General features: G+C 32.1%; 1 protein-coding gene across 1 annotated transcript; it reads right to left on the reverse strand.

Moving 5' to 3' along the window:
* Nucleotides 1–71: 71 nt before the first annotated feature.
* On the reverse strand, nt 72–22,817 carry LOC111639531 (small nuclear ribonucleoprotein Sm D1). The gene is made up of 4 exons (XM_023385415.1): nt 22,707–22,817; nt 6,884–6,960; nt 6,601–6,792; nt 72–310 (listed from the first exon to the last, which is right to left on the reverse strand). Exons 1-4 carry the CDS (start codon nt 22,718–22,720, stop codon nt 240–242), a joined length of 354 nt encoding a protein of 117 aa, XP_023241183.1. The 5' UTR covers nt 22,721–22,817; the 3' UTR covers nt 72–239.
* Between the last annotated feature and the right edge of the window lie 542 nt (nt 22,818–23,359).

Consider the following 23,359-nt stretch of genomic DNA (forward strand, 5'->3'; position numbering starts at 1 on the left):
CTAAGGCAAGGGGCCCGTCTTTTCTTTACCTGATGCATTTGGCTTAAAAACATTTAAAGTCGTCAGGCAAATTCGAATAAAATCTTTATTACAAATGACTAATAATAAAAAGAATGAGATGTGAAGTATGCTCAATTTTCGGGTCTCTTCCCCTCCGATTCCACGAACTGTCGAAGGAACCGCTGTTCAAATGCTTGGCAGGCCAGGTCGGGCCCGGCCTCCTCCTCCTCTCTGACTCTTCATCTCCGACCGCGGGCCCTTCCCCTGCCACGGGCTCGGCCTCTTCCTCTTCCACGTCCCCTGCCCACGCCTACAAACGAAATAAGACTGGGTTTAAGTAATGTTTTTGTAATTGAATAATTTTAACGTTTTATGAATCGAATAGAAATGAAAGTTTGTCACAAGTTACACCCTTCTGAGATCCCACACCACGAAAGAAATACTTTTCTCATTTGTCTGCTTGGTAATTGTTTATAAAAAAAAAAACGTAGATTAGAACAGTATTTCACTTGTCTGCAGTTACTCGCTACTAAAACTTGCCCAGTTATGTCTCGTGCGTTTGGAATACTGTGGCACTATTATGTCGACATTGAGCATTGTTTTTGGATAGATCGCTATAAGTGAAACTATCTCCACACAAACAGTGGTCCTTCGTAATACAAAAAAAAATCTTAGGTTTATAGAGAGGCAAATTCTACTCGAACCGAAAGAACAGTAATGAGGAAGGCTGTTTGCCGTAAAGTATTTAGTAAATGCAAAGATTCGCAAATAATGCAGAAAACGATACTGCCAATTTGGAAAAGCCCATGTTTAAGTTCCCATCTCTTGGCAACAAATTGCAAATCAATGGTCCAGATAATTTAAAACATCAATATTCAAATTCCAAATAATGGAAGTAAAAAATGTTAAAATTAAACACAAAAGGAAATACTACTGTTTTGTACATAAAAACAAAAATGTTGATATGGAACAAATTGAAATAAATGGTAAGATAGATAGATAGTCTTAAATATGATGGAGTAAACAATATAAAATATCTCGGTATATTGATAGACAGTTAAATTTTCTGTGTATCTAAATTCACTGGAATAATAAAGAAAATTCAGGACTTTTAAATATTAATACTGTAAAACATCTCTAACACACTTGTATTGAACCAAAAATCCAATACAGTACAGTCATCTGGGGAACAGCGACAAATTCTTTTACTGTATTTGTAGGCGGTTTACAATATAGTCTCATAAGAGCCACATACAAACTGAATCGTTACGAACCAATACCATCAAGAAAAAATTCATATGAAAACATCATACATAAAACAAACCATACTTTTTTCTTTCAAACTTATAAAGCTTAAAGCAAATAACTATCATCTAGACATAATGGAAAATTACTACAGGAAAAAAAACTACAGACATTGACAAAACTGTAACAACTAAAAATTGTCTACAAGACAATCCACTCCAGTTTTCCAGATGATAAAGCATTGGAATTTGCTAAACAAATAAATACAAGAAATAACCAATCAAGTTTAAAATAACAATAAAAACCACTATGTATAGTGGAAGATTGACTGGACACAAGCACCAGTGCTATATGCCTCTTAATGCAGTAAGGTGAGTATTATGTGATGAAACATTACATCCCTATCATTCATAGAGAGTTCACCCTTGAAGGTTACAGATTATCCATGCTGCATCAATTTGCCTGCCCGTTCCTGCAGTGCAACTGGATTTTCTGGCACATGTCTTATTCACAGACAAAGCAACATTGGTGCATTTAATATCCATAATATGCATGTGGATGTAACCACATGCACATTATGGATATTAAATGCTCCAACACAGCCACATTCTGACTGGAAGAGGATTGTCCACATCTTAATCGGGTTGTATATTTTGCCAGAAAGACTGCCTCAATGGAGAATGTACCGTAGTACTTTCTTGCCAGAATCGCTGAAGGCAGTTCCAGCAGCCATCTGAGAGTATCAGTCCATTTTAGCACTGAAGTGCAAAACTAGCTGAATGTCACATTTGTGGATCAATGGATTGGCCAAAATATCCCCATCACTTGACCTCTGAGAATGCCCAATCTGTTGAGTCTAGATTTCTTTCTATGGAAACATCTTAAGTTCCTTGTTGGATTGAAGAGAAATCTTATACGAGGTTCTTGTCACAAGACTTTCAGTCATTGCTGCAGCATTGTGCATTATGCCTGGTATGTATCATGGTTGGCAGTTGCTCTTGTAATTAGTCCGAAATAAGGCTTCTTTTCCCATCTTTTACGTCATTCCTTTGTTTGCGTTTCTACACTTCTGTTTCACCCACACACTGCATGACAAAAAATATTTATTTTGGTATTCTACCACCCTGTAAAGTTTTTCTCATGAATTTTGAAACAGAATCTGAATAAATAACTTTCCAGAGGTGGAAAGTTCAAATATTTTTCAGTAAAACAATTAACCTAACAAATGTTTACTGAAAGTTGGAACCTGTGAGACACAGGGTAAAAGAAATCATGCTACTGCAACCCAAATATGGGGAAGCATGGTAAAGGGACTTCAATTTTATTTTGCATTGTTACTCTACACTTTTTATTTTTTCCACGTGTATATATTTTCCATAGAAATCAATACAAACTTTCACAAAATTGTGGACTTGCAAACTAAAGACAATGACAACAAAAATCAGCTAATATTAATAAAAGAGTAAGCCTAAGTAACTGTCAAGTTCCTGAATTTTTGGATTATACAGAGTTTCTCCTTTCCCAGTCTTTCGGGAAAAAAATGAACCATTTCCCGGGATAGAATTAATTATGTTTAAGATATATCATTTGATTTAAAGATATTTTGTATAATTATTTTTCATTTTTTAAAGTAATTTAACTCCAAATGCAACTCCAAAATCATATTAATAATGCTGTGTAAGATAGATATTAAAAATTACCTTTGAATTAAGTAGAAATTTTCACAAATAGAAAAAATTTATTAAAGTTTGCTGGAAACTGCATATAACAACAACAAAAAAAATGCTTTGAATTGAGTTGAAAAGAAAAATGAACTTAGATCAAACTTCTAACTTAAAAGGTAATTTTAGTTTTTTAAATAAAACATATAAAAATTTACAATCATATTTTGTAAGATTTTAAAAAGCAAAGATGGTCAATACTCCAATCACTCAATCTGATTCTTATTTTAGTAATGAAAAGTCCTGCTACCGAGAATACCCTTTCTGATTCAATTGATGCAAGTGGAATCGTGTTTAATGCATTTAAGAGAAGACAGATGTTATGTGTTTTTCACCCATAGCCTGGATGATTTCTAGTTCGTTTTCGAGATTGTAGTACTTCTTTTGCTATCTAGTAGTATTCTTGATTTGTCTACTTCGACTGCTTTAACAGAAACATCAAGCTTATAGCCCAATAATTCGGCAGTTCGTTTGTCTTTAATAATCAGGTTTATGAAGAGAAACGTCATACACTTTTGTATCCTTGCCCAATTTGCACAACCTGGCATTATGCCATTATTGAAGCTACTGGGCATAGTTAAAAATTAAGCATAAGCACAATTATTCTAGATTACAGGTTCTGACAAGTAAAGAATTTTCAGAGTCCTGCCACAAATAAGCTACGTATTGATTATTTATTGACCATTTGTGACATGCCATAATGTGCAAAAATTTAAAAAACTAATCAGAAGGTTTAAAATTAATAAATACAAATGTATTCTGACAGTTTATGAGTTAATTACACTTTCTATATGCAAAATTTCCTCAACCTTAACACAAAATAAGAAAAAAACTAAACTTTTAAAAAATTTGCAGGATTTTCCGAGTTAAAAAAACAATCGGGATCCCGTTTCAGAAACCGTACTACAAAGTATATGCAATAATTTCTTGTAATATGGTAATTCAAATAAAGATGCCATAATATTACTGACTGAATAAGAACAATAGCTATTTATCTTACAGAAAATCTATTGAAATAAAAATGTTTAACTAATAATATTAAGTTCTAACAAATTTTTTCAGTAATCCAAAAATTTTACTTTTAAGTTACTTAAAAATTTTTATTTTAATCCTTTGTATTCAAAAAAGAATACAAAATATTAAAATAGATATAACCAACCCAACAACTATACTGGAATATATCGTATAGTGTAGAAAAATTTCAACAAAATATGAAAAACATACAAAATCCAAAAGTACTGCCTTGAATTTAGTGTTAATAATGCTGTAATACTGAAAAAATTTCTATAGAAATTAAAATAAAAAAAAACAGTTATACTTTACGCAGAAAAATGTTAATGAATTTTACTATAATTATAACAAATTTCAAATATCTTTTATCTTCTAACTTTGATCTATATGTGAGAGATATTGGGCAGACACAGTTTCTGGAATTTTCTACCCACAAGTTATATGGAATATTCAAAATTGTTCTCCAACAGATGGTATCTAGAAGTTTCTTATGGGGTGCATAAATGAAGTGTTGAGGTACACATTCCTAACTAGTGATGTATCCGTATCTGTATCCATGGATATCCGAGGGAAAAAAAAGATCCATATCCGTTACTTTTTAGCAAATCTTTAACGGATCTGTTATCTTAATGAATTTCATTACTTATATGAAATTTTAAAGGTAGGTAGCAATAGCCCATTCATCATTTACTATCGTAAAATATTTCCATATTACACTACTAAACGTTTTTGTCGACATTGTTTTTATTTTAATTTAACTCAACGCTCTCCAAAAACACAAACATAATCTATGCTATCCCATGTCACACTAGCCACAAACCAGTGTTTCCCAACGTGGGGCCCACGCTCCACAGGGGGGCAATTGGATTGCTAAGGAGGGCAATTCAAAAATGGACTTGTCCAGAGTTTAAGTTAACCGTATAGCCACTGTATATGTTAGGGAGACATGAGAATTTTAGAAAGGCTTAGGTGGGGCATAGCACAAAAAAGGTGGGGAACACTGCACTAAACTATTGTGGCGGTACGCTATATTTTTGTAAATATAGTTGGCGAGTCGGATGGTAACACTATTCCATGCTCATTTCAATTGGTCCGAATCGTAGGTGGCGAAAGTATGAAATAAAATGTTTCAAATTCTTACAAGATATTATTATTATTTATTGTGAAATTTTGCTGCCCTCTAAAAAGTGCCGCCCGGGGCGGGCCGCCCCTGCTGCCTCCCCTACGCTACTGACTGGGAGTTGTATTTTCAATGACTGGATAGTTCAGAAAAAAAGATCCAGTTTTAAGGTTGTATTGACGACTGTGGAAGGAAAAATCCTAATTATTGAAGAAGAGAACTGGCCAGTTATAGGAGAAGGACGTGTGTTATCCCATCCAACAGTACACATAAAGAAACAAGCCAAAAAAAAGGACAAAACCCCAGATATCCCTATTTCTATCTTATCTACAATTTTTTCTGTCTTCTTAATTCTATCCCTTTTACTGTTATTAGTGTTAAGTTAGTGTTTAAGGTTAGTTTTAAGGTTCCGGGTTATATTGTTGCGATCGGAATCTGTATTGTACATGTGCTTTGGATACAGCAAACTATTATTATTGCTGTAATTTCGCATGCTACTGTTTGTACCGTGAAGTCGGAATCCCTCAAAATAGAATCTGTATAAAGACGCGAAATAGCTTAATTGGAAAATTATAAACTTAATAAGTTTATCAACTTTATAAGTTTATCAACTTTTGTTACTTTATCCTGTCTGCCTTTGTGATGAATTCTAATTTAGCACACTTTCACACTTTCACACTTTCACACTATAAACAAAAACAAGCTCAGTGCAAGTCAAAACACATCGCACTATTAACACAAAGCGTCAACTATCAGACCAAGGTCACACGCACCGGCACCGACTGAGTACGAAAGTTGAGATCCGTATCCGCAGATCTAGACTCTAATGATCCGTATCCACGGATATACATTTTTAATGATCTGGCACATCACTATTCCTAACTGAAAAGATATTCTGCGTGGAAATACCAACTTTTTAAATACGTTAAGTTTACCGATGCTATCTCATGACCAAATTTGCACATATACACTTCATGATGCAATCATTTAGCAAAAATGTCATCTCCAAGTCTACAATCTACAACCAGTTCAGTAAATTTAAAGCTGGGCAATATGAAGTCAAAGACAGGCCATGCTGGGGAAGGCCTACTGTTCTATTGTATGATGAGCTGCTGCTAATGGAAATAAACCCATACAAGACTGTGCAAGAAATGAGCAAGACAGTTGGTTGTGACCATCCACTGTAAACACTTCTTGGATGGAAAGCAGTATGATGATGGTGATCATATGAAAATTGCACTCAGTGTTCTTTGGGTCAAAATAGCCCTAGTTTTATTTGGCAGGAATATATGACATACCTAATCAATGGAAGATGATGCTTGAATGTAATGCAAATTATTTTCTTATTCAAACTACTTTTGTTTTTTGAAATAAATATTTTACTATAACTCTAGAAAATTCCAGATATTTTTCATCAACCCAACAGCTTCTTGTAAATAAAGACCACTGACATGTATAAAAATAAGTGTGGTATTAATACAATTGATAAAAAAGAATACATACTTGCTTCCTTCTTTTTCGCCTTTGCCTTCGGCGTGTCATCAATGAGGAGTGTCTCAAGAGGCAGACTGTCGGGTAGAATATAGTAACGAATGTTGTTGCCCCGTATGCTGAGGGTCTCCAACTGAACAGGATCTCTGTTCTTGACAGTCATTTTCACAGCTTTCAAATGAGTGTTCATGGCCACATCCACACCTAAATAAATATATTAAAAAATATACATATGTCTTAATTACTTTTCAAAAAAACCAACTAAATTACAATCTTTTGGCCAGAAAATACTTGCCTGTTATTGTCCCGTGAACCTGTGTTCCATTCTTCAATTCAATGGTGACAGTCTCATGACTGAGTTTCATAAGAAACCTAGAATATAAAATCATGCTATACAAATTCATTGTCAAATAGAGTAAAAAGTTTAGAGTAATAATAAAGTAAGTGTCTTCATGTCAGGAATGATGAAAATTGATTTATCTAAATGATTATTAGATCTGTTATTAGCTATGAAACTTGATTAAGGTCTATATTCACACCAAGGTTCAAGAATTAGTGTTAGAAGTTAATCAATAATTTAAATTAATCATCCATTTATTTTTCAATGTACAGTACAAGTCATTTTACTCCACACACTTTCTTCAGTGGCAGACAAGATCTTCAAATGTCTTCTTGAAGAATGTTGGAGGAAGAGTGTTCAGAAATTTGGTGACACCTTCCTTGAGAACAGCATCAGCTACTACTCTGAACCAGTTAGTAAGTAAGGTCAGCAAACTGTTTTGGAAATCAAAAACAGTTTCCTCTTTTTTCCTTCACAACATTTCACCTATATATACCAGCCATATCACAAAAGTGACAGTCAACAAAGTTTATTTAGGATTCCCATACCCTCATACAACCATGAACTTACTTCTACTTATTTTGAGGTTTTGATAGCTGTAAAAATCTGGCTGAATGACACTTCTCATTGGTTGATGAGGGAAGAAATAAGTTACAAATTTCTGAGCACCTCTCCCCCAACATTCTTCAAACAGGCATTTGAAGATCTTATCTGCCATTGGAGAAAGTGTGTGTAGAGCAAACTGGCCTTTTGTTAGTAAAAGTTTAATAGTTCATTGTTTCTTCTCCATGTGAATCCAAGGACTTATTTGACTTAACTATGTGTGAGTGCCCCATATAAAGTAAATATAATCAAGTTTCAATAACATCCTGTAATACATGAATAAAATTTATCAATTATGTACAATACTTAGTTACATACTGCTTACTGTACTTAATGTAATAAAACAATCATATTGTACAAAACTAATAAAAGCTAAATTAATATAATATATAATAGAATAAAAATGAATCAGAAAACTGTTAGCAGACTATGCAAAGACATTGTTACAAAATATCAGATCACAAATTCAAATTTCAGCTATAGCAAACATTTATATTTGCCCATTTTTCTTATTGGAGAAATGTGCAGTAACTACTGTTGGTTAATGACACTGCATTTCTTATTAAATTAAAATTGTTGGAGCTTAAACAATGATAATTTTTTACTTCCAAAAAAAAATTAATCATCAAATGTACAGAGTACAGTACATCAGAATATATATATATTTATTGGGCAATAGCAGATATTGAAAAGAGATTATCATTTATTATAAAAAAAATAAATAAATGTACATTTTATTGATTATTTAACTGAAAGTTATACTGTAGCATGTCATTTTATCTTTTGCTAATTATGTGAAATTCTTTAGAGCACGCAATATTGTTTTTTCTGCATCATATTACCAACACGATCCAAACAATTGAGGAAAAGTTGACGTCAAAAAGCAATCAATGCTAAGGCAGTCAAAATGAATTTCATATGAAAAATAAGACATTCAATTATTGGAAACTAATATTTTTGTTACATTTATTTATAACTCTTTGTTCAAAATAATAGATTCAAATAATTTTGGTCTATTAAGACATGAACGGATTCTAAACATGATCTTATGTACAGAAATTTTCTACAATAGTACTAAAATTGAAGTGTTGATAGTAACTGTATAAACAAAACACAGATTCATCCATTTAATGTTTTAAATCAAATACATACATTTAATATATTGTTAGTTTATAGATAGTTCTGTTAGTAGACAATTAGGAAATTTAATTGTATTAAATATTTTAACAAGCTAAAAATAAAACTGACTATAAAAATTTAGAATTAGCTAACACAGAATTAATTCAAATACTAGTGCAATTTTTGCACGCAAACTCCATTTATATTCAGTATTTCAACAACCATAGTAATTGTTATATAACACCTACCACTGAGAATGATGAGAATTGCCGAGAATCAAACAAACTGCTTTTAATTTGATCAATTTTCTGGAACGTTTACAATCGTTCTATAATCAAACCAATATGCAATAACGAATTCAAATTTAAAACAGTTCGAACATTTTAAAAATCAAAATAGATAAAAATATTTATAACAATGTCTGAAATGTTATCAATTTAATACACCTCAGTACTCAATGAAGACTAAACGTAGTTGAAAACGAAAAATTGCATCTAAAATAGTACAGTAGAAGCCGTTTTTCCCATTAAGCCTTAATCCTCTTCTTCTCCCCCCACGGGAATTTCGAAAAAGTCCCTTCTTAGTGTGCATTTTCATGACGTACTGTGACAGTGTACCAAATTTCACCTCTTTAGGTTCAGTGGTTTGCTCTGGGCGATGATGAAGTCAGTCAGTCAGGACAAGCAATTTTATATATTTAGATAAATTTCCGAAAAAATATAAAATAGTAATTAGTGATATGAAAAAGAAAATTCACAATACAGAGGAATCATTGTAAAATAAGATTTTACATTATAGGAGGCTCCTACATGTAAGAGAGGAGATTAATGCTCCCATTACAAACTTTAACCTGAACCAATACAAAGTACAAAATAAAAACAGGTGTCGGAGTCAGTCCATTTTTACCAACAACTTTGCTTTCAACTCTACGGCTATGATATTTAGACTGTGCCTATTGTAATCATGGATATTGTTATCTGTAACTTAAAGTTATTAGTAGGTCCCAAAATGTGCAAGTTAAAATACAAGAACTTCACTTATTATAATCAGAGTTAGGCTATTGTTATCATTATATTCAGATAAATGCATTTTTAAGCCATCTTCATGCTCAGCTTCAATGTGTAATCATTACCAGTGTTAAATATTGAACATTATAATAGCCATTTGGCCATCATTCAGCAGTTTAAATTGCTAATATCAATAGTCAAAATACTAGCTTAATTTAATGAATCATATCTGACATGTCCAACTCTGTTTGCTCAATCTGTAATATAAAAAACATTTTGTTCTTCCATTTAAGTTATATCAATTAAACCTGACAATGTCCATTACATAACTTATAATAGAAAATGTAAGTTACAGGAAAATTTTCATTTTGCTCATTAGTGAGGCTGCGGCCAGTTTTCAAAACAAAAACGTGAATGTCCGACATTCACATTTTTGCATTGAAAACTTCAGCCACAACCTCGCTATAATTAGTGTCAGTATTTGGTTTAAATTGCCAACATTTTTTGCTTAAGACACTAGACGTTGTTAAAGACAATACAACAGGCAAATAATACTGGATGAATTACATAATAATAATATTTATTAACAAATCTTCAAATTATATATTTAATTGCATTAATACACTCCCTTAACTTTAATATAGCTAAAAGTAATTAGGGTCAATGTGGGTAAATATGAGACACTTTTCAAAACGTTTCTAACAGAATTTGTTAGGATCAGTATTTTACAAAGAGAAATACATGACAAGGTCTACAGATGGTGTTAAAATCTAATGGAGTATTCATTTTTTCTGTATGTATGAGAAATGTTGAGCAAAAAATTTTTTCCTGTCTCATATTTTATCCTTAAAAGCTAAAATATGACACACCCATTATATCATCATAACAACTTGCCTATGCCAACAGGGAGGGTAATAATCAGGTACTACAGGTTAACCTTTTTGAACAAAGTATATTACGATACCAATTATTTTATATTACTAATAGTATATACATATGATATAGGTCTAAATTAAATGTTTAAAGAATAAAAAGATAAATAAACTGAGTTAATAATTCAGTAGGCTTAGGAAAGGAGAAAAGGAAAAATACAGTATAATGCAAATTAATAAATATGCTTTTTTCAAATATTTCAGATGCACTGTGTTCTCCTTCAACAGAAGACAAACTATCCTTTCTCCTCTCCTATAATGAATTATTAATAGTAAAAACAAAAAGCTTTATTCAATGGCCTGTTAACAGAGATATTAACATAGAAAAAGTTATAAGCCTACCGATAATTAAAGAAAATTTACATAACTAGCTTAGTCTAAATAAAATCGGCCTAGACCAAAATAAAAGGATAATAATCAATTGTTTTAGGAACAATTGATTATTTATTTAATTAGCATGGAATAAAAATAATGAAGAAAATAAAACTATAACCCTGCTGTTTTCTGTGTATTAACATTAAGATTAAATTAGGTGTAGACCTATTACATTTCAAAAATATTAACAGGCTGAATTTAATTGAAAAAGTTTCATGGAAATTAATGACTGTTAAGGTGGGCCCCTTGAGCAAAAAGATGCAAGAATGCAGGTTGAGGTGGTTTGGCCATGTAGAGCGAAGCAACAATAATGTTGGAAAGAAGATTGGAAAGCTGATAATAAAAGGAAAGAGGAAAAGAGGAAGACCAAAGATGCATTGGAAAGATAAGGTGGAAGTAGACTTGAACCAGAGGGGACTTAAGAGAGAAGCCCTTGATAGGGAGAAATGAGAAACGTATTAAAGAAGGAAACGCCAACCTCATATAAACATGGGAAAAGGTGAGGATAAAGAAGAAGAATGGATATTAATAACTGGTAAATAAAATCTGGTGTCTAATTTTCTATCTCAATCTGAAATGCACAAAACTCAGACAAAAAATAATATATGCAATAAAAACAACTAGCAGCTGAAAACAGCATTTATATACTAAATACAAATTTCTAGTTAAATATCCATGTCTTTTGCAGCCATATACAGAGCAAAAGTTAGTTGAATTGACAGAAAAGTTTTTGCACCTATTATTATAGTGTTTCTTAAAAATTAAAAAGACTCAATGAATCCATAGTCATTTTCATTCAGAAAAGTGATATGTTAAAAAGCAATATATAAACTTAATATTGTATTAGTACAGGAGAGATCAGACATAGATTAATTCAAATTTCACAACTGTCTCATATTTTCCAATTTTTCAAACTCTCATATTTACCCACATTGACCCTATTTAATAAACCAAATGATTGCTGTAAGTAATCAGGCTATTTTCTGTTTGCTACTATTAATATTTAGTTACTAAGTAATTTGGTATTAGAGTTGGATGTTAGGCACCATATCTTATCTAAATTAATAATAATAATAATTTAATATTAAACGAATAGTATATTCGGCCTCAGGCTGAATACCAAATATTTGGCCCAATTAACTCACGTACGAAAATTGGTGCGCAAACCGCATTATGGCAAGGATCTTGCTCTCTATCGACACGCTATCACTACGCTTCGCCAATCGCGTTAATTCTTGACAGTTGTAGCAGACAGACATGATCGTCATAACAGTATGTGATAACTGATGATATCAAATGTGGATAACAATGAAATGACCTACATGTGTAAATAACGGAAAAAGAACAGAGAAGGACCGCTAAGTAAAAATGTGAAAATAAATATGAAATTGAGTAGATAACATAACCAAACAAGTCGAAGCAGCTTATTGGCGCAAAATTTGCAGCCATCAATGCCAAACAATTGTTGTCATAGACTTTGGAAAGCTAAATGCTNGAATATTTGGCCCAATTAACGCACGTACGAAAATTGGTGCGCAAACCGCATTATGGCAAGGATCTTGCTCTCTATTGACACGCTATCACTACGCTTCACCAATCGCGTTAATTCTTGACAGTTGTAGCAGACAGACATGATCGTCATAACAGTATGTGATAAGTGATGATATCAAATGTGGATAACAATGAAATGACCTACATGTGTAAATAACGGAAAAAGAACAGAGAAGGACCGCTAAGTGAAAATGTGAAAATAAATATGAAATTGAGTTGATAACATAATCGAACAAGTCGAAGCAGCTTATTGGCGCAAAATTTGCAGCCGTCAATGCCAAACAATTGTTGTCATAGACTTCGGAAAGCTAAATGCTTGTAATGAAAGTCGCTTAGCGTGCACGGGAGAAAACCTGGGACCGTTCGGGCTACCAAGCTGTCTCGAACCTGTGAAATCATAACTGTGACATATACTGACATCCTATCTGTCTCTTTTCTCCGTTATCACTAGGCTATGAGTCACGTAATTATAAAATAAAAAAACTATAATGGAAAAGTGACAAATCGAAAATATCGTGAGAGCATATTATGATGTATGCATAGGCATACGTGGACTAGAGCGACAGAGGAAAGAGCAAAGACGAGCACTTAAGAAGAAGGATAGGCAGGGTCAGACCCTCAGATATGTGCGATGATTCTCAAACGAATTGGTGTGTACGTGTGCTGATCTTTGTAATTATAAATTGTGAATATTTGTGACTAATATTATTATTATTTTTTCTATTTGTGTTATAAATGAATATAAACAAACAACACTAACNAACAAGTCGAAGCAGCTTATTGGCGCAAAATTTGCAGCCATCAATGCCAAACAATTGTTGTCATAGACTTTGGAAAGCTAAATGCTTGTAATGAAAGTCACTTAGCATGCACGGGAGAAAACCTGGGACCGTTCGGGCTACCAAGCTGTCTCGAACCTGTGAAATCATAACTGTGACATATACCGACATCCTATCTGTCTCTTTTCTCCGTTATCACTAGGCTATGAGTCACGTAATTATAAAATGGAAAAACTATAATGGAAAAGTGACAAATCGAAAATATCGTGAGAGCGTATTATGATGTATGCATAGGCATACGTGAACTAGAGCGACAGAGGAAAGAGCAAAGACGAGCACTTAAGAAGAAGGATAGGCAGGGTCAGACCCTCAGATATGTGCGATGATTCTCAAACGAATTGGTGTGTACGTGTGCTGATCTTTGTAATTATAAATTGTGAATATTTGTGACTAATATTATTATTATTTTTTCTATTTGTGTTATAAATGAATATAAACAAACAACACTAACCCAATAACATTAAATCTAAATACCAAAATGATTAATTTACTGTGTTTTTGTTATTTCTTATTCCTGTATCTAGGTATTCGGTATTCGGCCGAATAGTGATTAAATATTCGGTATTCGGCTGAATAGTGAAAAATAGGCCGAATACCAAATAGTAACCAAATATTCGTTACATCACTATTTAATATTTGTTAAATAATTTTAGAATACTTTGGAAGAAACTGCAATAACTGGCAACACACTGCACATTAACCATTCTGCAGTGATCGATGGATATATCTGTCAAGATCTGTCATGTGGCACTGGAGAACAATGTCTATATCCGCAAAAAAATTTTGCGGATATCACGAAAAACTACCGCAAAAAAAAATTCACATAAAAAAGGAATTATGTGACAATAAAAAAAAAGTTTTCTTTACTAGACATAACTGTTTAAAAAATTTTTTTTCGAAAAGGAAACGAGAAAAACACATGGAAAAATTCTTAAAAAAACTTCCCACGTTTATTCTCCACTACATTCTGATAGTGCCATATCTGACTAACCCTCTGTACAAAGGTTAAGCAGGAGTTGAAGGATCAAATCCCACCTCAGGCCAATTCTTTTCTTCCAGACTACTCTAGAATTATTTAATAAATATTAAATTATTATAATTATTAATTTAGATAATAGGTGACACCTAATGTCTACCTCTAATACCAAATAACTTAGTACAGTATCTAATTATTAACATTAGAAAAAAAAAACCAGATTAATTATGTTGATCATGTTTTATTATTAATATGTCAAGCTTAGTGATGTTTCTGTAGTTACTCTACTTACTTTTATCAGTAACAACTTTATCAATTATTGTAATTACTTTAGTATTACCAAACAATCTGCCAGATTATTTCTTAAACTATATTAAAGCTAATTAATAATCAGATATATAGATATAATTTTAGGATGCCATCTCATAATAAATTTAATTAAAAGTTAATTTATAACTATTTTAAAAAAAATAAATAATTTAAAGATTCCAAATAAAGATAAATAAGAATGAAAAAACAAAATTAAAAAATGAAATAAGTAAAGATTTAAAAAGATATATAATAGAAATAACGACAAGTTGCATAACTTTCCAAGCTGTTATAAAATTTCATTTACGAAATAAATTTGACATAATTAACCATAATAAATAAAATTGTGTGTGTCGCCATCTGTTATTAGATTTTGTTATAAAACTTTTACATTATTAATTAATTACAGTATTATAAAATGGCAAAATGATCAATTTTGAGGGCAGTGATGAGTCTTATAAAAATTGTACATGATAATAACAAAATCTTCATTAAGTCTGACCTCTCTCGAGATATAACATGACACCCCCTCTCTCTTCAGCCCCCCAAACTTTAACCACCGAAATTTAGTAGCATCAATGCCCCTTATACACAAGATACTGTGCAAAATTTCATTTTTTAATCTTTACCCCATCCTGAGATATTAAATGAAATAGACACTAACACACACACATGGAATTTTTCCCCATTTTTCCAATTTTTTTGAAAAATTTGCAAAAAACTCAGAGGGTCAAATTTGGCATAATTTGGCAAATATATATATATCAGACAGGAAAGTAAAAGGTGAAAATTTTATAATGGAGAAAAGTAAGCGGAAAGTATAAAGAAATATATCATAGATTAAAAAACTTTTTTGAGTGATAAAAAATTGTATAATAGATAATAAGAGTAGATAAAACACAACAATTAGTTATTGCTATTACTACTACAGAAAAATCAATCAATAAAAATAAACTGAAGCCTGTATTGAACAGAGATTATGAAAGTTAGAAAAAACTCCACGGAAGAAATATATAATAAATTTTAAAAAATGGTAAATAAGATATATAAAGAAAAATACACATCATTTACTGAAAAAAATAAAATATTAAATTTTGATAATGTTAGAACACCCACTTTAAATATCAGATTGAAAACACAAACTGTGGAAAAAGTTTCATAGTATAGTTTAAAAAAGCACAGATGCTTTAATATAAAGATGAGGAAATACTGAGGTAAAATCATATAAAATGTTAAGTTTAGATAGTGTGACAATATACTAAATCAATTAAATGGAAATTCATTCATAATAAACATAATGTGCAAAACTGAAAAATAGAATTACAGTAGAGCGTCGGTTATCCGGCAAATTTAAATTTTCGCTAGTGCTGTGGCGCTGCAATCTTTGGCTATATCTTGGGCTACTCCAATATTTTTTCAATAATGTGTGTGTTTTAGCTGGCAGCACTAGCACTTTTGTGTGGTGTTTTTCTGAGGACTGTGTGCCATGCAAAATCCAATGCTTTTGATACTAGATTAACTTATAAACTATAATTTTTTTTGTTTTTATATTTTCAATATATTTATTTTGCTTGTAAAAAATAAAGAAATAATTTTTAACAACACAATAGACACAATTATTATTTTATAAAGTTTACATTAGGCTTAACATCGACAAAAATTCAACACGAAGTGACACGCAACAGAGAAAAATTTCAACATGGGGTAGGTTAATATATTTTTTCGTACATAATCGATTATCTGAAATATCAGTTATCCGAACAACCCCAGTCCCCAATTGATTCGGATAAACGATGCTCTACTGTAATAGAATTTACATTTAAAAATAATTTTTAAAATCAGTTACTATTCAAAAAACAGTTCCATATGAAGCTCATTGTCCAAATATTATAAAAAGAAATCATTTAATTTCAGAGTATTGAAAAATACTATGTAGAACAACTAAACAAACTGATAAGTTAAAGAAAGTAATTTGATCAAAAAATTGAATGGTTATCCTAAAAAGTAATAGATGAATATATAATACAAATAGATTTAATTAATTATAAAAAGTGATAGTGATATTACATATATAACATATGGTTTCTGTACATTAAATCTATTTTCTATCTATATATATAAAAATGAATGTATGTATGTGTGTCTGTCCTTCATGCATTACCACACCGTTTATCTGATTGCCGTGAAACTTTGGGAAGTTGTTTAATATACTCTGGCGAAGGTTTGTGGCATAGTACGATTGCCATAAAACTTCGGAAAGTTTTTTAATACACTCCCGCGAAGGTTTTTGGCATAGTACATTTATCCTACAATAGATGGTGCGCGTTTACACGAGCATTCGAGCACAGTGTGTTCGATCGATTTCAAATTGTGAAGACAATTTCCCCCTTCAAAAAATATTTCTATATATGCATTTGTGAACTGTTATTTACGATATTCGTAATAATGTTTGTTTAATCACTTTATTTCAACTTTTTTTTGCTAATTACGTATTCGCTTGAACTTTGTTAAAACTTTAACTGTATACCGAACAACAACCAAAGTTGTAGGAGGAAATTCGCATATTTTACCGATCTAGGAATCCCCCTTTTCCAAATTTTAATATCATCTAATAATTTAAAAAGACAAATTACAATAAAAGGATTTATTATCCAACTATCAGAAATTTCACAATGTGCCAAGGAAGAGAGGAAGGAGCAATTAAATAATTAAAATTATAAAGAATTTAAAAATATATATAAAAATGGGGAATATCACACTTCTGACAATCGCAGCGAGTGTGTGGGCTAAATTTGGAGAATCCGTGCTTCTCGCATGGACAACTGTATGTGGCCGGCTCACGCGTCGGAAAACCTTCCGATTTATTCGTGTACGCACCAGACGGAAAAACAAAAAATATCGTGTATCCACAAACACTCCAATAAATAAATAGAATTGAAACGACACTTTGAAATGTTTTCCCGATGAAAATGAATAATAATAATAATAATAATAAGTTTCAATAAAAATATTAAAATGTAAATTGAATTTTATCATAACAAGTTTGCTTGAATTTCCTTTCTTCTAAGATTGCAGCAATGCGCAACGGGTAAGCTAGTTATAAATAAAGATTCAAACATTTAGAAATATATATATAATTCCAGACTGTAATAAACCAACAACCAGTTGCTCAACTTTCCCAGCAACATTTAAAAGTTTGGTGGCATCATCTGTTATCGTATTTTATTAAAAAACTTATATTTTTAATGATTATAAAATGGCAAAAATCTTAATTTTGAGGGTAAGGATGAGTTTTATAAAAAATTGTAAATACAAATAACAAGTAAAACATTAAGTCCGACCCTACTGAAGATACACACGACCTCCATTATCTCCCCACCCCTCCAACCACCAAAATTTAATAGCGTTAATCCCCCTAATAAACAAATCTTCAGAAATTTTTGACAAAAAGCACTGGAATTATTAAGCTTCAAACAGGGTGAACAAAATTGTGACCCCACAAATTAACATCCATACATACAGAAATTACCCTAGAACTTTTTTGCATTTCTTGATGTTTCAAGGTGTCTAAGTCCAAAATTAGGACACCTTGAAACATCAAGAAATGCAAAAATGTTCTAGGGTAATATGTAAAAAACCTTTTTACAAGTTTTTTTTGGGGTCATTTTTTGACTGATTGCATACTTTCCCTCTGTTATATATAACCAGGGGTGCACAACCTGCAGCCCGCGGGCCACATACGGCCCCTTATCAATGTTTATGCGGCCTGCGGATGGTACAGGCCAAATCCCTTGTTTTGAAGTTTCTAAGTGTAGAACTTTTTCCCTTTCACAAAGTCATTAGCACCCAACTGTTTTATGACTTTCCCTGAGGTGAGAAATGGGGGGTTGTTCTATAAATAAGTCTATTTCTAGCTAACACTTTCCAGTTTAGATATGGAATATTTTAAGTTTAATACATAGTATTATAGCGATTTTTCGAAGAATCAAATAGAATGAAATGATGTTAGAACGTCATTTCCAATGTTATTAGGAAGTTTCTATTTTGGCGGGAAATTTTCAATTTTATGCTTCGGAAAACTTGCTTATTTGTCTAAATAGCGTCAAATAACAAAAATAAGTGAAAATAGCGCTGAAAAACCATGAAAATAACAATTTTTGGTACTTGTGAATCTTTATCCCAGATGGTGGCGCTGCCCTGGCGACCAACATCTCAACTAGTACCTGTATCCTCTCGAAACAAATTAACTCGGCTGGCTAACCTACCAACACACGTGTTATCAACTTAGTTTTGTTATTTCAACGTTGTTAATTAAAACNGTTTTCGCTTATGAATTTAAACAAGTGCAAAACACGGAACAGGTTAACCAACGAGAATTTGGAAAATCTGCTGGTGGTTTCAACATCTGCCACTACACCAGACATCAAGAAGATTGCCGCCAGCAACCAATCTCAGCCATCACATTAATCGCTTGGAGGTCTGGCCCCCAGTCAGTAAACTTAATCCTAATTTGGCCCTTCTTCACAAAAGGTTGTGCATCCCTGATATAACAGTTGAAAAAGTAAAAAAAAAATTAATTTGTATAGGCTTTAAAATAACCTTTCGCATATCAAGTGTAACCAAATACTATAGTATTAGTAGTGTTGTCAATAAGAGATCAGAGATAACTGACTCTGGTAATCTCCAAAAATTTTCTACAATTTGTAATAAGAAAGCTACCCCAATTAATTTACTACGTAAGTAATTAATTTAAAATATTTATTAATTATCTACTTCTTGCCAACTTCGGAAGCACCTGTAATTAAGTAATAGTATATAGCAACCAAATATGCCGGTATTACCAAATGATTTGCCAGATTATTTATTAGGCTATATTAAGGCTAATTAATTATCAGATATGAGCGAGTTGTTATTGTTAGACCCTTCAATGTACTTAATTTTAATAGAATACATTATGCTCATTTGTCTACTAGCTACTGCTTAGCACCAGCTGTTTCAAATGCAGGTTTTTTCACATAACACACTTAGTTCCGCGATGTCAAGTTTAGTTTCCACAGTAATTGAGCAACACTTTTTGCATTTATCTCCACTGCCAGGTTTATTACATTTTGGATGCATTTTTGAAGCACTAATTGTAGAAATTTATAAAAATTGCAAATAGTGAAAAGCACAATACTCTGACATTACCAACTTTGATGCCACCTCACGAGTGGCAATGGAATATTAGAACTCATATGAAAATGAAAAAAAAAAACGACATGCAATAGAAATGAATTCACATTAATTCCAAAATGCATGGCAATAGTTGTTAAGAGAAAGCTTCTTGACATCCAAGATGGATTTCACAAAGGATGTAGAACCAGCAATCAAATTACAAACCTGTGATGAATTATGGAAAAGACACGCAAACATTAAAAGTCTGTGTATGTTCTTCATCGATTACTGGAAAGCATTCAACTCTGTTCAATATGACAAGCTGTGGAACCATCTAAAACAAATGGGTATAGCAGCACATTCCAAAGAACTGATACATTCACGGTATGAAAATGAAGAAGCCACAGTCAGAACAGTATTTGTTAAAGTTTGGAAAAAGACATTTGACAGGGCTGCATTCTATCACCAGCCCTGTTCATCAATCTGTTTACTGAAATGATCATGAGATGTTGCAATCTAGATGAATCACAGATTGGCATGAAAATTGATGGAAGAAACACTAACAACTTTAGATATGCCGACAACACAACCTTGCTTGCAGAAAGTGAAAAGGACCTGGAATATATAATCCAAGGAGTCTAGTGACAACAGCAAGCAATGATACAATTCACATAATATCAATAAACCAATAACAAAGACACTGAATTAGTCCAAGATTTCATATTTCAGGGGCAGGATCGATCACAATGGTGAATCTGTACATCAAACAAAATGGTGAATTACACTTGGCCACAGCACAATGAAAGGAATGACAAAAATCTGTACTGAAAGCCCAGAACGACGATCAATGCAACTGTCTTTCCGATGTTCACATACGCACACGAAAGTTGGACAATCATGAAAGATGACAGGAGAATTGATGCTTCTGAGCACCGGCATCCAATACAAACGTCATGCATACCTCGGACAGACAAGGTTACAAATTGTAAGGAACCAAGTCCGAGCACTATTTTTATTTACTTTTATTTTTTTTTTCCGAAGTGTTACTCCTCTAAAGCCAAATTCAAAATCTATGAAAGAAAGCAACCAATTCTAATATTAACCCTAGGGTCCCTGTTCGGGCGCCAGTTGTAAAGTACTATTTTATTTTTCCGACTTTTCCAATGATTATCAACACAACTGTGTGCCGGAAATAGCCGTTCCCTAATGGGTACTTTACACGGATTCGCGTTAGTGTGCCAGGCCTGGACTTTTAGCGTGCACCGAAATTAAATGACGACAAAGTTTGTCAATAATAAAATCAAATATTTAATTAATTTCTAGTAATAAACTATTTACAAAATTTAGTAAAAATCAAGTAACAATTTATTCAATGAAAATCAATAAGAATCAACGCGACAAAACTCAAATCAATCTAGTTTCTAAGTTAAATCTATTCCCCTTTGGAATTCGACAAAATTCAAAGACTTTAACTTATAAAAAAAATTCATATGAATTAAAGATCCTAATCGTCACCGCAATATACTAGGAACCTATTTCCTCAACTCTCAAGACTTTCTCTATTCGTCGATCCACAAATCGAATAACTTCAAAATCGCCTTGGAACTATTTGATCCTATCGGACACCTCTCTCGTTGACTGCTACGAAGCTCACCAAGCTCGTTGCTAACTGGAGTTCACCTCATCCGTCTTCACTTGACGTTCAGTCTTTATACTGTGAGGTGACGTCACAATTCTGACTGCGATCACTCCCCTCATTTACATACTTATTTGCTAACAATAAACTTTTCTATTTGTCTGGCAGCCTATTTTCTGACAATACTTGCTAACCTTTCACATTATTCTTTTGACAATTTTGGGGATGTTTTTTTTTTTATTCTTTAAGGTTTAGCGAGTCCCTAAGTTATGCTTGTGGGGCCTCCCCCCTTTTCTCGGTGCGGACTTACTTTTTTCCGCTTGGGAGCGCACGTGTGCGCGAGTTTTTTCTACGGCACTTTTCTCTCGGTGAGTTGGTTTCTCTTCTATTTTTAAGTTTCTAAGGTGAATGGTGAGGAAACCTTCGTCCTAACAAAACATAAGCCCCAAACAAAAATAGAATAATAAGCAAAAATAAAAGTGAATAAAAATAATGCTTGGACTTGGTTCCTTACAAAATAAGGCAACTGTAATATCTGGCATGTAAAACCAAAAGTATCATTAGAAGGCAAAATTACAAAGCAGAGCTCTTGTATTTTGGTCTTATCATAAAGCCAACTCTCCAGAAATATTAATGCTTGGCACGGTCAGTGGGACGAGAAGAGGAGGATGCCAAAGAACACACTACCATAACATAGTCATGGCCGATACAACAAGGAAGAGCCGAAAAAAACAGTTCAAGACAGGAAAGCACAAAGTTAGTCAATGCATAGAGTGACATCATTCGATTGATGATGTCGTCGTCATTCTACATCACATCAAACTCAGTCTACCTACAGGTTTTATACTCAGGTAACACATTCTTCTGACAAATATATTAGATTTCTTTTTACTCATTTGTTTGACAGATTCATCCATATTCAATGATGTATCTAAACACTACATACAAACTAGGTATTAGACTAAACAACTGTAAAGTGATTTAATAAAATCTTTGATAATTAAAACATGTTTTGGTGAGTTACCTTTAGGTCATTTATTAATATATGTGTATAAGAGTAAAGCACCTAAAAGTAACCTCTACCCATTTTTTACCCTGTATAAAAGCTTCTTAAGAGCCTGATAAATGACAAGTTTGAATATTCAAATAATTGTTGTTAATTTAATAAAAATTTCAAATATAAAATTAGTTTAATGTTAAAATTTAATTACAGAATGATTGAGAAACATAATTAAAAACGAAATATATCAAAACAATAAGAAATATTCAATTATTACCTGACTAACTTCATCTTTTTTCTTTGAAAATCAAATCTGACAAAAACAATATGGCGTTGAGCATACGCCGCTAAAATCACGTTGCCAGTTTTTGTCTCGAGAATGAAAATTAGTAAAATTAAAATAATTAATAGCTTATTTACATCTTGTAACGTATTAATTTAACGTTTTATATTTTAATCAATAAAATCTATACGAATTTAATTAAATTTTAAAAAATAAATTTGTTTATTATTACTATATTAATGTGTTTTTCATCGGATTTCGATCTGTCACGTGACGCGAATATTATTCTCTAATTGACTAGAGTAAAATATTTGAAATGATATTTTGCTAAACGAACTCGTTGCGATCAATACATTTTTATATGCTATTTATATTACTAATCTTTGTTTCGCTAGATATAATAGCTTATTAAGTGATTAAATATGAGGAAATTTAGCTAAATATTCTCAAAATTTCGGTATAATTCAATAATTCTTCGACATTGCGCTAATAGTAAATGCTACTAACACACATTGAATCTTCATAAAAGAAATCGTGAAAGTTAGTCTATTTCTCGTAAATGAATTTTTGTAAATTTGGGGAGATGCTGTATTTTATAATAAGAAATAAACGCGGATTTATTATAAAGTAGATTTAGATCAATAAGT

Source organism: Centruroides sculpturatus, unplaced genomic scaffold (assembly GCF_000671375.1).
Source record: "Centruroides sculpturatus isolate CEXI.00-Female unplaced genomic scaffold, Cexi_2.0 scaffold1018, whole genome shotgun sequence".
Lineage (NCBI taxonomy): Eukaryota > Metazoa > Arthropoda > Arachnida > Scorpiones > Buthidae > Centruroides > Centruroides sculpturatus.